The following is a 17,465-nucleotide window of genomic DNA, read 5'->3' on the forward strand; positions in this document are numbered from 1 at the left end:
ATTGGCAGTTTGAATTTTGCAGGTAGAGGAGTACTGATCATGGGAAATATAAAGCCGTGTTGACACAGAGGTTTTGTAGTTAAACTTGCCATTTAAAAACACACTTTTGTTTTCGAAGAAACAAACAAACGGCAGACCTGGGGTCAGATCACAGATGGTGTGTTGTAGTGTGTTAATGCATCAAAAAACAAAACAAAAAAAACAACAATGTTAAACCACCAGTGTTGTTAATTGACCCGTGACAGTCTTATTTATAGGCAAATGGAGCAGAAAATGTACTGCCTCTCTGACTCTCTCTGTCTCTATCTCTCTCCCTCCCACACTCTCTCTCTCTCTCCTTTTCTGACTCCATGTGCCACAGGCTGGAACTGTGTTCGCCAAAGCTGTGGAGCTTTGAGAGACTTGCCACTTAATCAAACTGTCATTCTGGGTCCGGTTTCGGGGAGGACCTGCTCGTCTGGATCATGACATGAGCAGGGTCAAACTTAATGGCACCAGGCAAACATCACATCTAGGTTTCTCCTGTTCCTCTCTCTCTGTCTCTCTCCCTCTCTCTCTCCTTGTCACCTCCCCGGGCTGCTCACCCTTGGTGTTTTCATCTCCATCTCACCGCCTTCCTGCCAGAGCATAAACACAGTGCATCTCTCTTCCCCTCGCGTCTATTTACAGCCCCACACTGTATGTCAATTGTACTCACACACCCTTCACATTTTACTACCTCGCTCTCTTTTTTTTTTTACCTCCCTACTTTTCTATGATCTCCATATTCTCTCTGCCTCCTTTGGTGCTGCAGTCTCCTCTCTGTCTCCTACTGGGAGACAGGTGACAAAGCAGAGGATAAGCATGAGAGAAAAAGGAAGGAGAGAGTGGTGGTGGAGGATGCAGAATAGAAGGGGACAAACGGGGTAAAGGCACAGACCGAGCGCACAGCCAGTCACGGCCTTGCGGCTGCGGGGGCAGACGCGGGAGCAGGGGGTGATTTATCGGACAATTTTGGGGGATAATTGTGGAAATGATCGGCTATAAAGAGACAACTGTCGCAAAGAAACCTCTTCCAAATGAAGTGCTGCGTCAGTGAAGTGCCGCTCTGCCGTCGGAACAACGTGAGATGAGATTGGGCGGGCGGCAGCTCCAGGGCTGAGCTGCAGGGCCTGTGAACACAGCTCCAGGCTGTGACACTGAAGCAACGCCGTGGTTGTCAGAGTCATTGAAGATCAGCACGGGAACACGCGACAAAGAGAGTCTGCAGTCTACAGTAGAGATTTGTCCTTGCTTCTTAGATAGGTTTTAATTTGTTCGCCGGCTTTGAACGCGGCGCAGACCGCGTGCTGCATTTTAACACACTTGTAGGATGAGTGCTATCTGTATTTAACAGCATGAACTACTTTGAGGTTTATTTGCTGTGAGAGGGGGAGGCAGAGGGGGGAGGGGGTGAGGGGGCATGCCCAGGGAGCAATCCTCTTTGGTACATACGGAGGTGAGAGTCAAACAATGGGTTTGGGTGAGATACTGTGAAATAAAAACTGAGGGTAGGTTTATGTAAAAACTCGGGGATTTCAACCTCCAGCCTCCATAGAGAACAGAGCTGCTGATAATGAAATCCACAATTCATACATTTTCAAGTATTCTGCCTTTGTTTCCACAACTGGACCTTCCATTGAACACGCACACTTTCTTGTATTTCCTTCTTTTTTCCTCACTTCCTTAAATCTATCTATCCTATCCTCCATTTCTTTATTCCTTTCAGCCATTCGTTCTATCCTTCCTTTGTTCCTTTTTTTCTTTCTTTTCTTTTCTTCATTTCCTCCTTTTTTACTTCTTTCCTGCCTTTTGTTCTTCTTCCTCCTTATGTTATTTCCTATCTTCCTGCTTCTCTTCCCATTCCCGTTTTCCTCCTTTCTTTCTTACCTTCTTCTATCCTCCTTTCCTTCCATCCTTTCCTTATTCATTCCTTAGTTCAATCTTTCTCCCTTCCCTCTTTCCTTCTTTCCTTGTTACTTTGTTTATTTCCTTTTTTCATTCCAACCCTTCCTCCCTTCTCCCTTCCTCTGTTTTTGTCTATCTTTCATTCCTTGTTTGGCTCCTTCCTTAATGAATTCTGTATTTGTTTCCTTCTATCATATTTCCTTTCTTACCTCCTTGACTCCTTTCTTTCTTTTTTTTTTTTTTTTTTTTTTTCTTCCTTCCTTCCTTCCTTCCTTCCCAAACCTAATGTAAATGCAGTTTCTCCCCTTTCCCTCGGCAAAGAAAGAACTGTTTTTCGCGGCACAAATTGAAAACCATCAACAAAATCTATTGCACATAAAAGCAGCATATTAAGGCAGAGTGTGAAGTCTTTTAGTTGTTTACCAAGTCGCATAAAACATGACCCCCTGAAAGTGCGGAAAAATAATTAACTTTGAAAAAGGTGGAATGATTAGTCAATACATTACTGACCACCACTCCCGGGGGTCAGCCAAGGAACCAGATGATGTAATGAAACAGCTCACTGTTACCAACCTGTTATAATACATCACAGAAACTACTACTGAGACATACTGTACATGAGCATTAGTCTGAAAATGGACTCTGACGTCTCTCATTGTAAAGTGTTGTGAATGGATACATATTTCCAGGCCTCAATCAGGGAATCACAGAATGACACAACTAATTCATCTTGGCAGCATCGTGACAGCTGGGCTGGAGAGAGTTTGGGGAAAGAGGGAAACGGTTCTGATGAATGACTTTCAGACTACGGCTGCTAGCTACAGCAAACAGCCTCCCCGTGCCCACAGCTCCGCTGCCTCCTATTTGCAGCTCGCATAGGAGCAGAATGAATGGCTCTTTGTGAAATAAATGGTCCCTTTCTGTCTGACATTTACAAATGAATCATTCTTGTAAAAAACCAAATCCTCCCATTTGTTTCATTAGTTGTGGAGGTGAGTTTCCTGCACTGGTGCTCACAAGCGGAAGTCAAATGCACAAACAGCCGTTATGATTAAAGACATGTAAGAATGTTGTACACATGGTCGTGCACTGCTCATACAGGGGGCAGCAGAGGATTGATATCACTTGTCTTAGTTCCTGGCACCTGTTTTACGGATGGGACATTTCAAGTAAAAATGAGCGACAGGTGAGGAAGCTGCCTGATAGTGTTGTGCACTTGGAGCAAAGTCGTGCAACAAAGTACACGTGAAAGTCAGATATGCGTTTCCTCTCAAGTGTAGTTATACATTTAGAATTTTAGAAAATAATCTCGTTTATGTTTGCAGATTATTATGCTGCTTTTAATGTCATCATAAATGGTTTTCTCTCCCACAAACGCACTGAAATGCCTTTCTCAGTTCCTTAATTTCTGGCACACCAGTGACAGAGATATACTCCAGCCCAGTAGATGGCAGGAGTGAACCTAAAGTTTTTTTTTCCAGCCATGAAGAAGTGCATTGGCAATTGAAAGAGTTTGTTGTAAAACAAACCCACATGGCTTGACCTGTCATTTTAATTAGTTTTTGTTAAATATCGCAATACTATCTTAGATAAGAGCATTGTTGTATGCAAATATTCCATGAAAAAGTTTTGTCGTCAACACAGCACTTAAAGCCAAGAAGGTCACCTCTCTGCCGGCCACGATGCACAAACACAATCAGACACAATGAATCTTGATTAATCCAAGGTTACTCTGTGATTAATCAGATTAAAATTGTTTTATTAAACAGCTAGGGTATAATTTATAGCATTTTTGAGCAATAAACATCTGAAAATAATAAAAAAAAATCTGCACAATAATTTGTACAAGAGTAAAACAAAAAACAAAATCATGACAGCGCCCCCACTAGCCAGAGGTGTTGTGGTGGAAAGGACTGTATCGCTTACTGGTATTTATAGCCTGTAGCCACTGGGGGGCATAGGTTAGAATATACCGGACTCAGATGTTTCCTTTTTAAACCCTACTTGGCAAACTACACTCTGAATTGTAGCGGTATTTGTCTCTGTGCGTGGGTGTATATATGTGTGCGTCAACGTAGCCGCCAAGATATTAAATATATAAGGCAGACAACCATAAACATCGCACTAATGCTTTACGAAGAACACTAATAGAAATAACAAATAAAAAACAGCCAGAGCAACCTCTAAACAAACTGTTTACCATTTCTAAAACTAAAAACAGCCAGAGCAACCTCTAAACAAACTGTTTACCTCCCCACTGCACCGAGTGACTCTATAGGAGCCAACAGCAGGGGGCACTGTTCTCCACTGAACTAATTTAGTCCTTCAACAGAAAAGGCTAGGATCTATTCAGAAGATTGCCGAATCATATTTTTACCCACCCCTAATGTATGCCACCATTATTTTGGTCATTTAAATAAAAATATACGTCAAAATATAACATCATTTTAGCATTTCCATGACGCAGCTTATGCGACTGAGAACTTTTCAACCGGAGACCCTGAGAAGTTCTGCTGTCAAGGCCTAAGTCCCGGGCCAGTTAGAAATCAGCTTACAATCACTGGGCTTATCAGCTGCCAAGAACAGGCGCAATCTGACAGATAAAAACAAACAAAGAAAAGAGGAGGATTTCTTTGATTTGTTGCCCGCAGGCGCAGTATTTATATAAGCTCACGGGAATTTATGTATGTCCAAATTCTGGGTTTGTTCTTCTTGTCAGGGAGATGTCAGAGCGGCGGAGAGAGCGGGACTAATGAAAGCAAGGTCGATAGCGGACCAACTGGCTGTCAAAGTCTTTGGGAAAACTTACACACACGCACATGTACATACACACATGCACACCCGCAAAAGATCAGACTGCCAGAGAAGATGAAACAGACAGTTCAAACCTAGCCACGCAGTGGGATGCTTCTAAATGGGGGGCTTTATTTTGATTTTATTTCAGGTCTGCAGTTTAATGGTTCCTCCAGAGATACACACACGCCCTGAGCACGGAGCGATGGCTGACGTGCCCAGCACGAGTGTGTATGTGCACCACTCATGCTAAAAGGTGTTGCTAATTGCTGACCTGATTTACAAGCTTTTCTTCTGTACTAATAGCTGTTGGTCTGCGACCGTCTGAGCCACATGGTTCTGATGGATGAAGCCACGAACACCTCCCAGCTGATGTCTGTAATGCTCCGACTCCATCTCAGTCTTGCTGTTAAGATTCACCATATGGTGGTGAATATTACATAATGATCAGGTCCTCGTCTGGTTTCGCCCAAAGGCAACAAGAGCTTCAGAGCTGCAGCGTTAGACTTAAGGGTTCCTAGATTTAATGAAGACCAGTGCATCGACTGACCTTTCACTGACATCGGCCGGTGGCAGGACTTCTCATTTTTGAGCTCACTAACATTTACAGCCGTTGGAAAAAGGCTCTCAGATTCCGAAACTGTTACCGCCACTATTAATAACCAACAAATTGACATGTTGAAAACTAAATAACGCTTCTAATTAAATCATTTTTACATCCCTAATTTTTAACCACCCAAGGACAGAGATGTACACACTACAGCCCAGTAGGTGGCAGTGGTGCACCGACATTTTTATTTTGCCAAGCAAATGCACACGAATGATTGCAATGAATGATCACTTAACTCAAGCCAACAGTATCAACGCTATACGATACATGTTGCTAAAAGCACGGATGCCATAGCTAACGTTAGCTACAACATAACACTGTAATTTACTGTGACTTGTAAAAAACAAATAATCAAAAGTTAGTGAAATGAAAGATAAACTTATTTCCAATTTAAATCCAATTCATTAAGCACAACTCGGTAATCATTTTTTAAGCCATCCTTACTTCAGAACAATACATATTAGTGATTATTAACGTGCCCCAGTATCAATAATAATAATAAAAAAATATGTTTGGGATCCTGTAGTGTATCTCTGTCCAGCTTGGAGAAACTCCAAGTCCCAACCACAAAATACAGTTCATTGCTGGGAGTAAATGCTGAGGGTCCTCAGTTTTAAAGGTCATCATTTGCATTTCTATTTAAAGTGCTCAAAGCTGTAATTGTGTAATTGAGTTTTGATTTATAGGAGATTCTAGTAACGAGAGCTTCTCATTGGTCGGATTAAAACCAGCAGGTGGCCAGGGAAGTGGGTTACTGCACTTGACTTGTGTCACATTCACTTATAAGCCTAGAACTGGGAATCAACGTAGAGGTTCAAATCCCAGTCAACTGTGGTACATGTGGGTTCAACATATACAGTACAGGTCGGTGTTTCCCAAACCCACACCATGTTATATCACAAAAATCTCATGCGCACCATGGGAACTGGAAGTCTCAAAAATATATGTAATGAAATTAAAAAAAATTCTAGTTTCGATTTACTCACATATGACTAGGTGATTGTGAAACCTGTGCCTGTTTAATTGAACACACCTGTGATGTTCAGGCAGGAATTGAAGAAAGACTTATAACGATCTCTGTCAAAGCCTGTTTTTAAATTTTTTTTATAGCCATCTGCTGCCACCTTGTGGAAGAGTACTTCCACCTTCCACTGTCGCATAGATGAACGAAGACAAAATATTTGTAGTAAATAAATAATAGTTTTTGGACAAATTTTTTTTCTCATGTTCCACTGAACAGGTACTGGGTATAGGTATGTGCCAATTAATAGATCAGGTTAATATAGGCTATATATCACAGATGAATGATAAGGAGCTGGAGCGAAAAAAAAAAAAGCTTTGCTGTAAACTAACAGATCCAGAGAGAAAAGACAGGAAGAAGGAACAAGTGTGTGTGTGTGTGTGTGTGTGTGTGTGGAAAGTCAGGATAAATGCCTGAATTTACATTTCATTTGTCGTCTTTTCAACTATTCTCCTCTGTTCCTACAACTAACAATATAGAATTGAAATCCTCAGCAAATGTTTATTTTATTTCATAAATAGCAACCGCTGTGTTTCCACTGGCAACGCCTCTGCATCTATAAGACATTTTGAGGCAGCTGTAGGCAAGAGAAATACCCGCTGACAGGGAATTAAAGGAATATTTTCATTCTTAACAAGCACACAGCAAATGATTGGTGTCCACTGTTCCACTAAATTTACTGGGCTAAAGGTCAACTGTGATTGGTGGAATAGAGATTCACACGTCTGTTTTGGAAAAGAACACTATTAATTTCACCAATTCTTTTTCACTTTTTAAAATTACAATAAGTTGGAAATTGAACTATGACTTTTGCAAAACAGGCAGAGGAGAGTGGAGGAACGATCATTACTTTCACAGACCAATTTAACAACTAAAAAAATAAAGTTGCCTTACTACCAGTGGGTTGTGGAATAGATTCCAGCCTTTAGTTTAAATGTATGTGTTTAAATGCAGCCTTGGTGTCAGTAGGTTGATGGCCAAACATTTGTTTGAGTAGTAACCCAAGAAACCATCACAAATGCTAACCTTCATCGATGAAGTCAATCATCAGTTTTATTACTAATGTGGGATTTAGTGTTTGTTTTTTACTTTTGTTTTTCAAACTTTTCTTTTCACCAAATCTTTGTTAAATGCTCCTTTCACACCCACACCTGTTACCAGTTAACCTACCAATTAAAAGTGTTTTTTATATGATTATTTCTATCTTAGTCTGCCTCTACTGTGGCTTTTGAGAAGAACAAAAATTATGTCTATAAAAAATAAAAAGATGTTGGTTTGAATGACTCTTTTTTGTTGTTGTTTGTTTAAATTTCAGCACCAAAAATTGAGGTTTAATATTAGTAACCACCACTCTGTAGCTTCTTCATATAGTCTAACAGCCACATCACTCAAATACTTGAAGAATCCGCGGAGCCTTATCTCGAGTACGTCTGAGGTCTGCACTGTTGAATAAACCAAACGTTCTCTTTCAGAAAAAAATAACAATGAGCGGCGGCACATCCAGAAACCTCCATGTCCGAAAGCATCAAGAAGTAAACAGGTTTGAGCTGCAAAAATGTTGTGAAACACTGCCCCCCTGTGATTAGTCATAGGTATAACATAGACACGCACCCTTCTACCAAAAAGAAGAAGCGAGTTACGAGGGAGGTAAATCTGTTTCATTTCACCCAACGGAGTTATTTAAATGGAATGAAAATTACACATTAGAAAATGCAAAGAGACTCAATGATTTATGAATGAATCTGATTTAACCTCTGCTTTTAGGAAATTATAGAAAGACGACTGCGCCGCTGCCTTATTAATAGCGGCCGAAGAGTTTGGAGAAAGACAGAGCTTAAATTAACTTCTGTAATGAATATGTATTTTTGCTGGGTCAGTGCGCGGTTTCTCTCCGAGGACCATTTTGAGCTCATAGTCAACACTTACACACAGTAATTGAGTGCAAATCCAACAACCTGCACGTTGTAATCCATCATTTCAGATCAGTATTGTCACAGAGGGAGAGAGAAGACGTCAGAAATCATCAGCACAACAACCTCGAACACCGCACGCATACTAAGACCGTGTGCTTCCCACGGACGCACGCGTTTCAATTACACTCGCGTATCCCTGTTGTTCCAAAGGTGGATTCTATTTCAAACTAACTAATGAAGCGGGAGGAGTCGCACATCCATCGAGCTGCAGGCTGCGTTCGACTCCCGACGCCAACAAATAAAATAAATCACTAAATAATTACATATTACAAATGGAGGCACAAAAATCGATTCTCACAGGAAGGAGTGACAGTTTAATTAGCCTAAACGCACCGGGTGTAGTACAAATGTTGCGCCACAAATTTGTTGTGAACTTGTATGCAGTGTTGTCGACACAATCATTAAGACAGTATTATGGGAAGATTTGCTTTGTATTCATGCCCTACTTTGATGTGCTTTGAATTTAGAGGAGCTGGCGTTCCATGTTCGAAGTGTTTCCCAACCATCTGACCCCAAGCACATGTTTTACACTGGAAAAATCCCATGGTGCACCACCAAGCAGAAATGTCTCAAATTTAATTGCAATTGACTTAGTGTGAAACCAAAACCTGTTTAGTTGAAAATGTCGCTGCGGGCTTGCAGGAATTAAAGAAAGACACACACAAAGATCATTTTTAGCAGCTGTGAGTCTCTCTCTATTTTAGTTTTCATAGCCATCTGCTGCCACCTGGTGGAGCGGTATTTAGTTGTTCTGCTCGGACAAAAAACCACATTATTATTTAGTAAATAAATCGTAGTTTTCAGAACATTTGAACCTGATGATCTCAGTAGTTGGGGATCTGCACTACAGTTCCTCTGACACAGTGTCTTTACAGGGTACTGTTACAAAAATGTCTCACAGACCAACAGAATCCACTTCTTATCCCACAGAGCTTTACTTTCGTCTGGGACAAAATAATCGAAGCCACTGCCCGCTCTGGTGACAATGCTGAGCTGGGGCAAAAAAGCAGGAAGCAGGAGGTGAGATCCGTTTTCCTCTGAACAGGGCTCACATTCTGCTCCCAGACAGATTTGCTGCAACCTGAGCTTCGTATCGGCAGAGAGTTAACTGAGCTTTACTAGCGACCCAGCTCCGAGCTAGAGACCCTCACAGTCCCTCAATGAAGGAGGGGGAGAGAGGAGGGGAGACATGAATCACCTCTCCTTTTAGGCTCCATCTGTGTTAACCCACATTGAAATCGGTGGGACCATTAGCGGCTCCTCAGCAGAAATAACGAGCAGCATCTCCAGCTTTTTGTGTGTTCCCCATGGACCCAGCTGGGTTGCAAATTGCCACATTACACAGAATAAATGCTCTCCTGTTTATTTCCTCTACAGGTGAAAAACAGTTTCACACAAGGACATGTTTTACAAAGACTCATGGTAGAGTGTTTAGGAAAGGCTCAGAGGATGAAGATCCTACTGATAATGACAGAAGATGAAGGCTTTAGGATGGTTGGTTGGTTGGTTGGTAAGAAGCTGCCTCATTCTAAGAGACTGACAGACTAATAAGAAATAACTAATGGATCATTAAGGAATAATAATAACCACAAACTGATGACCTGTTGACCAGGTCAAATGCTAATTGAAGCTAGTTTTCCCTAAACCTAATCCTTTAAATCAGTTAAATTTACATAACAATACATACAAAATCAATTGATATAAATACGTTAAATCGCGTATTATAACGAGGGCTGTCAGAATTAGCAGGCTAATCAGGTCTTTTTTTTTTTTGGATCATATCAGATTCAAACTTTTTCATTTTTTTTGCTACAATACACTGTTGACAGCTGTGTTGTTGTTTACATGTGTGTTTATGGAGGTACTTTCTATTGAACGCATTATAAATTAGGATGGATGGATGATGGACGATGGACGGACAGATGGATAGATAGATAGATAGATAGATGACGGATGGATGGTTGGATGAATGGATGGATGGATGGATGAATAATCGATAGATAGATAGATAGATAGATGACGGATGGATGGTTGGATGAATGGATGGATGGACGCATGAATAGTGGACAGATAGATAGATAGATAGATAGACAGATAGATAGTCTGAACTTTCAGTCCGGTGGAGAATCCCTGAGAATCCCTGATGGGAGTTTGTGGATCATTTACGAGGATTCGTGTTACAAACATAATGTAAAAAAAATCCCATTTTTACAGCAGGAACGTTTCCTACTCTGGGTGTTCTTCTTCTAACATGTCAAATAAGTGGAGAGTGGAACAGGATGGGGAGATACTGTACATATGGGAGACAGGAAGTACGTAGCTGATCACAGCGTTAGGAACAAAGTGCCTCTGATGCCTGCGGCAGCAGCTCACCACGAGCCAATAGGATGTTGAAATAAAGTGAGGTCAAAATGTTGAGTGTGAGCTTCTGGAAGAGCAGGACTTAAAGACAGCTGGGTAAATACTTTGGCTCAGGGCTAGGACAGAATAATCCAACCTGTCCAGGGTTCTAACACCAGAGGATTGGTTTATAACTGCTACAGCGAGAGGTTCTCGCACTGTTGCATCACACCGGCGCGGCTGCAGTTACAAGAGCTATTGAAATGGTTTCTACAATGTAAATATTAGGGTTAAAGATCTACAGGAGTCTGTGCATTAACGCATCAACAGGCAGCAAAAGATTCTACATTAAATAATAATCACATCCATCAAATAACTGTCGTCCAGAAAATTAATATTTAGGAAAATTTTCACAGTTTTAAGTCTTTTTAAGAAGAAGAAAAGAGTATTTAGGAAAATTTAAGTCTTTTTAAGAAGAAGAAAAGAAGTAAAAGAGAAATTTAAAACTTTACAAAAAATACACTGAACATGAAGTGTTTTTTTATTTTTTCAAATTCATCAAGCGGCCCAAATTGAACACCGTAGCAGGCCGGTTTTGGACCGTGTGCCGCATGTTTGAGAGAATAACACAGTTAAAGCCCAAAAATATCCTAGGCTAAACTAAAAATCCAAATCCTTCATCCAGAATTTTCAAATTTACCTTTTGTCTTCCTAAATCCAGATTGGGAGCAGCACTTGGATTAACGCTCCTTAAACAGTAAACAAACACAGCTTTGTGTCTTGTGAGCACTTCACATAAACATAACCCTAACCATTAAAAATGTATATTTAATTTGAATCCTTACCTTTACTTTAATCTGGTGCTAATTTTAATCCTAACTCCCAACGTCCCTTGAAGGACAAAGTATCCCTAAATTCCCTGTTATTCCCCCACAAGTGACAGCACTTCACATAAACATAATGTTTTCCCCTCACTCTAACCCTACTTTAACTCTGACAAAAAACATAATGTTTTCCCCTTACTCTAACCCTACTTTAACTCTGACAAATACACATCTAATTTAAATCCTTGTCCATCAATCTCTGAAGACATGTCAAATTATTTTTTTTATAATCTGCAGTTGAGACTTTGCTCGTCTTCTCGAAGGCGCTGCTAATCAAACCTGTTGTGACCAACATTCCCCCGACAGAGACGACGCGCTCATTCTCGCTCTACAAACAAAGTGTGAAGCCACGAGGACACGGTGCTTAATTACTGCAGCGTGTAGACGTACGAGCGGGGAGAAGTGACAGCAGATGACTGTTTTAGCCCTGAGCGGTTCCAGAAAAGTTTGAAAATGACAATAGCCGTAATTAGTCTTATTACACCAGACGCAGAATTAATTACTTTTCACTTGAGTCTGACAGGTTCTCAGCTGCACCGGGGTGAGCTGTGAAAACACACACACATTATTCCAATTAAAAATGCTTGTCATTATTTTACAGAGATATTTACTGACTGATAATCTTATAAAAATAGACTCAGGTAAACAACAAAAATATGTCATCTTTTGTTTTTAGTTATTGATACAATATCAAACTCAAGGTTCAGGGACCACCCTCCAGCCCTCAAACATGGCACCTGCGGCCCACATCCCATACTCATTATTCTAATGACCAAAGTAAAGTGGGCAACAAGAAGGAGAGTGAACTACTGTAACCAAATGTGACCTCTGCTCCCATCAACCCATCACCAAAGTGAACAGGGGGAGCAGTGTGTGGGGGCGGTGCCATGCTCAGGGCAACTTAGCAGCTGGTGGACTAGAACCTTAAGCCTTCCGGACCCAAGTCCGCTTCCTTAACCACTAAGCCACCAGACCGTTTCTAGAAAATATGGACACTGGAAAAGATGAGGTGAAAGGAGAGTTGCTACGTTTCTGTCTTATGTACACTGGTGTTTATGTCAGTAGGTTTGATGGGCCCGATTTGGCCCACGGGCCACAAGTTGATAACCATAGCTCTAGACGGTCATTTAAGAATGAAAAAAGACTATAATAATAATAATAATAATAATAATAATTATTATTATTATTACAATCATTATAACAATAGTAACCACTTGTTTTTATGTATTTGTCAAATACTAATGGATGGATGGATGGATGGATGGATGATGGATGATGGATGATGGATGGATGGATAGATGGATGGGTGGATAGATAAATAGAACTTTCTTGATCCCTTGGGAGATCCCTTTGGGGAATTAATACAGTATCTTAAATATGTTAAATTAATATGTCCCTCCACTGAGATAGCAGCCATGGTGCTGAGCCAGTTTGAGCTGGAGGAATTCCCTTATCTCCGTTCATCATCTCCGTGAATGTAAATCCCTTGTGTAATTCTTGAAGAACACGAGTGTAATCACAGGTAATGAAATTCACAGGAGACTGTAACTAGCACAAAATACTCAAAGTTGATATCCCGTCATGAAATTCTTTATAACAGACACTTATAACCAATGATGGTTGTAGAGGCTAATTGCTTTAACGAGGACACACGTGCGTAGCGCTCACTGATGGAGGAGAACCTGTCAGCGCTACAGTGTGACGTATTCTTATAAGTATCCAGCATGATTAGGACTTGAAAATGTCCAGTCGCCGCCGCATTTTTGAGGAGATACAGATGCATGACCGCAGTTCGCCAACACAAACATCAACGGTTGGCCCTGTTTGAGCTCAAGGACATTCTCCAAACACTGAACTCTTTTCTATCTGTGATAGTTTGTCCAACCTGGACGTTGTATTTCAAACCATGAGTGTATAATTTAAAAGTCATTGCGGTGGTGATGCTGCGTTCGTAAACTCCACAGATTAGTGGCTGATTCTTTGAGACAAAAGAAGTGTACGGAGATAACCTTCAGCCCGAGTTCCTTTGACTGTATTCTGTGGCGCCATCACTGTGGCAACGATTCAGTTTCACTGCAAAATCATTCATTTCCTCTCTCTTGCATACACTGTATTAGGCAAATACCCCCCCTGCCCCGCAACTCTCCTGCCAGCTCTGACGACTTCTTTAGTACAAAACCATCTGTAACAACCTGATAAAACATTCTCACTGATCCTGTACATTGAGCGGCTCCACTTTCCCTCACCTGCACGCGTTTGTTCCCGCCCTGATCCCATCTTATGTTGAACGTTTTCCGAGCTCATAATTTCAGGGCTGCTTTTAAACGCTGATGCTGCAAAACAGCCGGGTGAAAGAGCACCCTTGACGACGGGCTCTGAGTGTTTATCGTCATGTCACTCAGCCAGTCTCTAAATCCGTCCCTGTGACAGGTAGGTGCATAAATAAGTTCTCCTTTCTGTCACGGAAAGACAAAAACAAAAGCACACACAGTAACTCAGACCTTCAAAAAAACAACTGACTCATCAAACTGCTTGTTCGGATCATAAATCTATATTTGTCAGGTATTATATGCTAAATATATTTGGACAAACTCACAACCGGTCTGCGCCAGTTTCTGATAGAAAATAACAGCACGATCTGATGTCTCTGTTCAAAAAGATCAAAAACTAATGTGATGCCTGTTATTTTAAATGATTAAACATAAAAATCCTATCAAGGCTACGTCTAACACAGCAGTAAAGCGTCATGTGACGCACACACACATATTCACACTATTTCATCATTTACGGCTCGTGTAACTCTAGTGCGCTCCATTAGCAGTCTGAACACACCTATTTGTAACTGAGCAAAGGTCACCAAAATCAATCGGCCGATAACCGGATACTGTTAACACTGCTTGGTAATTCAGCGCCCCCTCCTGGGTGCTGTTTGACGGGCAGGATCGGGGGTGGCTAACACACAAGGCTCGATCATAAAACCAAAAAAATAAAAAATAAAATCCCAGAAGACGTGTGCGAGGCCGGCCTCAGAGCTCAGCCAAATAAAGATTACTGCAGTGAGCTGCATTCTCACTTCAAAGCCAGATCATAGTCGTAGTATTGCGTGATTTTTGCTCTTTTGAATTACTGCATGCAGTTGCAGGAGCAAATCTTCCACATTATGAATAACTGAATTATGTCTCTGTCCTTTAATACTTTGGCTTCACGTAATTTGATTCACTTTTTCATTTTTTATTACAAATGAAGCCTCATAGAAAAGAGCCAGTGCTGCAAGAAAAGGTAGAAAACCCTGGATCGTTTATTCCTTTTATTTTTTGGGCCAAATTCCAATTTGTAATACATCAAAATAATATATTACTGGTCAAACGCACTTCAGAACAGTGCTAACGTAGGATGACATTTGGAAACAGAGTATTTCTGTCCGCTCACCTCCTTGAAATTCTCTGGGCCGCACTCGATACCGCGAAAGTTGCACTCCAGCAGCATGTCTTCTAATTGGTGCTTGGTGCGGGTGTAGAACTCATCCAGGGTGAAGCGAGCCCCCAGTGGACGGTTCGGCTCAGGGGCGAGCTGAAACCCTGGTGCGCTGCCTTCCTCGAAGCCCAGAAGAGGCCCCATGAAAATCAGGTCGGAGTAGCTCATCTGAGACTTACGAATAAAGTTGTAGTTACAAATGGTGACTGCTGGGAAAGTCATGTTATCGGCCACTTTCTCGTCCAACATGGTGATGTGGTCGTACTGGAGAAAGTAGATGACCCTGTCAGCCACCTGCATCAGGAAAGCAGACAGGGCTATGGTGAAGACCACCGCCCAAAGACCCTGACGGATTCCGAACTTCTTGTTCTCCACAAAGATGTGGTTGGCACCGTGCAGGGAGCAGCCATCGAAGAAAGTGGCCAGGTCGTCCAAGTCGCTGACTTCTTCCTCCTCCTCGTTGTAATCGTCCGCCTGACTTCGGCGATCCAGGAACTCCTGAGAGCCGCCGTCGCTGTAGCTCTTGTTCACGCGCTTGTAATGGTCGTCAAAACCCTCGCTGCCGTATCCTCTGCCCTGTTCATCGTCGGCAGAGAAGGAGATGGTGCACATGATACGGACCGGCATGTTGGCAGGATGACTGTGTTGTTGGTCGAAACCTGAAGAGCCAGTCTTCAAAAAATCCTAAATCCTTAAAGGCACCAAATTCAGGAGTTTTAAAAAGAGCGAATTTGTTGAAATTTCCAAACAGCACCAAGAAAGTGGACCGAGGTGGAGATGACAAGCAGGGAATGCCGCTCCGAGCTGCTCGTTCCATCCACGCCAAGGTGAAATGATCTGCCCTGCCTGAGTCTGTCCTTGTCTCTCTGGACTAGGTTCATCCCTCAGACCAATTTGAAAAAGAGAGGAGTCAAGGGAGACAAAAGGAGAAGGAGGAGGACTAGGATGGGAGGAGGGATAAGAGAGGAGATGAGGCCATGAGGAGTACAGGAAACACAATACTCCCACGAGGCCCCACTACAGGTCACCATGCCAGAGCAGTTTCACCATTTACAGGAAAAAAAAAGAGTTGGTGAGAGCGAGAGAGAGAGAGACAGAGAGAGAACTGGAACTGATACAAAAGCAAAAGCACTACACAGGCCGTTTATTTCTGCTGATTTTCCGGGTCCTGACCTCACCTGCTCTCCAGACAGAAAACTCTGTCAGCAGTAATGTGTCACTGAACGCAAATAAGACTATTCAATATGGCTAACTGTAAAGTTGTTTATTTTATTGTTTTTACAGCAGGTCCTCGATTCACAACGGCCTCGACTTAACGGCATTTCCTGATTTGCGTCTTCTCCCATAAATGTATCAAGAAACTCCTGTTCCATTGTTCCGATGTACGGTGCTAAAACAATTTAGCTAAGTAGTGGGCTAGCGGAGTGGACAAACATGTTGTCATACAGTGCTATATGTGGAGGACGACTTTGTTTACATTTTCCGGTTGTTTGTCATACATTGGATCGTGCTACGTTCACTTATTTCCGTTTGTGTTGGTTTTTTTAGGGAACATTTTGCCCTTCAAGCGTAAGTCAATGACCCCCTGTATAAATGAAACAAGCTAGGCTACGTTATCAGGCACACACTTATATAGTGTTGACTGAACATTGATATATAATATAAATCAGATTCTTCTTCGCTTTTATGTCCCAGATCAGGTGTGGGCAAACTATTTGACACGTGGACCACAATGGGTCCTAAAATCTGATGAGGAGAACTAAGATAAATGACACGTTAAAGTCATGTATAAAGTGCTAAAATGCTCTTAGCCTTTTCTATGACATCTATTGGGGAAACACGGGCATTGCAGGGAAAAGGCAGAAGTATAATGATGATGTAAGTTAGTAACATAATTTGGACATGTTTGATGGGCCAGATTAAAAAGCCAAACGGGCCGTATCCGGCCCCCGGGTCGTAGTTTGCCCATGTCTGTCCGATATTATGTTAGCGTAGGTGAGTGACATAGGTACTCGTGGAGTATGTGGGTTCCAACTTGTGCAGTGCCGTAGGAATGGACATAAATCGAGCGACCTGCGTATTTGTCTTTTAATATATCTGTTATACTTCTAACGAGGTTTGTGGAATGTCAGGGTCTGGAGGGTAGATCAATTTGGCTAACCTAGCTATAAAAGGAAAGAATGTACTTTCTACAGATGTATCTTTACACGATAATTGAAATACTAAAATCAAATTTAAAAAAGCAGAAGTGTTAAGTTTGTGTTGGTGAGCCTTGAACAGAGATACCAGAGAGAAGAAAAGTAAAAGGGAATCGATCTTAACTTCCACTGGCTCGGCGTAACTGCGTTAGTTTAATCCTAAAAGTTTACTTCAACAACAGATCAGGTTTACACCTGCGTGTAGTTGTTACAAAGCTGGAGAGAAAGTGGATTAACTGAAACGTA

At 41.7% G+C, this 17,465-nt stretch overlaps 1 protein-coding gene across 2 annotated transcripts in view; it reads right to left on the reverse strand.

The window, feature by feature from the left end:
• The window catches only part of asic1b (acid-sensing (proton-gated) ion channel 1b), a 145,018-nt gene that overhangs the window by 40,761 nt on the left and 86,792 nt on the right, over positions 1 to 17,465 (reverse strand). The window contains exon 1 of one of the 2 annotated variants that reach the window (XM_008321106.3): positions 14,977 to 15,917. The exons of the other annotated variant lie outside the window; for it this stretch is intronic. Within the exon in view, the coding sequence (XP_008319328.2) occupies positions 14,977 to 15,648 (672 nt within the window). The 5' untranslated portion in view covers positions 15,649 to 15,917. Of the gene's footprint in view, positions 1 to 14,976; positions 15,918 to 17,465 lie in introns of those variants that run through there. 2 annotated transcript variants of the gene reach the window in all.

The sequence above is a fragment of the Cynoglossus semilaevis genome, chromosome 11 (genome assembly GCF_000523025.1).
Source record: "Cynoglossus semilaevis isolate Cse_v1.0 chromosome 11, Cse_v1.0, whole genome shotgun sequence".
Taxonomy (NCBI): domain Eukaryota; kingdom Metazoa; phylum Chordata; class Actinopteri; order Pleuronectiformes; family Cynoglossidae; genus Cynoglossus; species Cynoglossus semilaevis.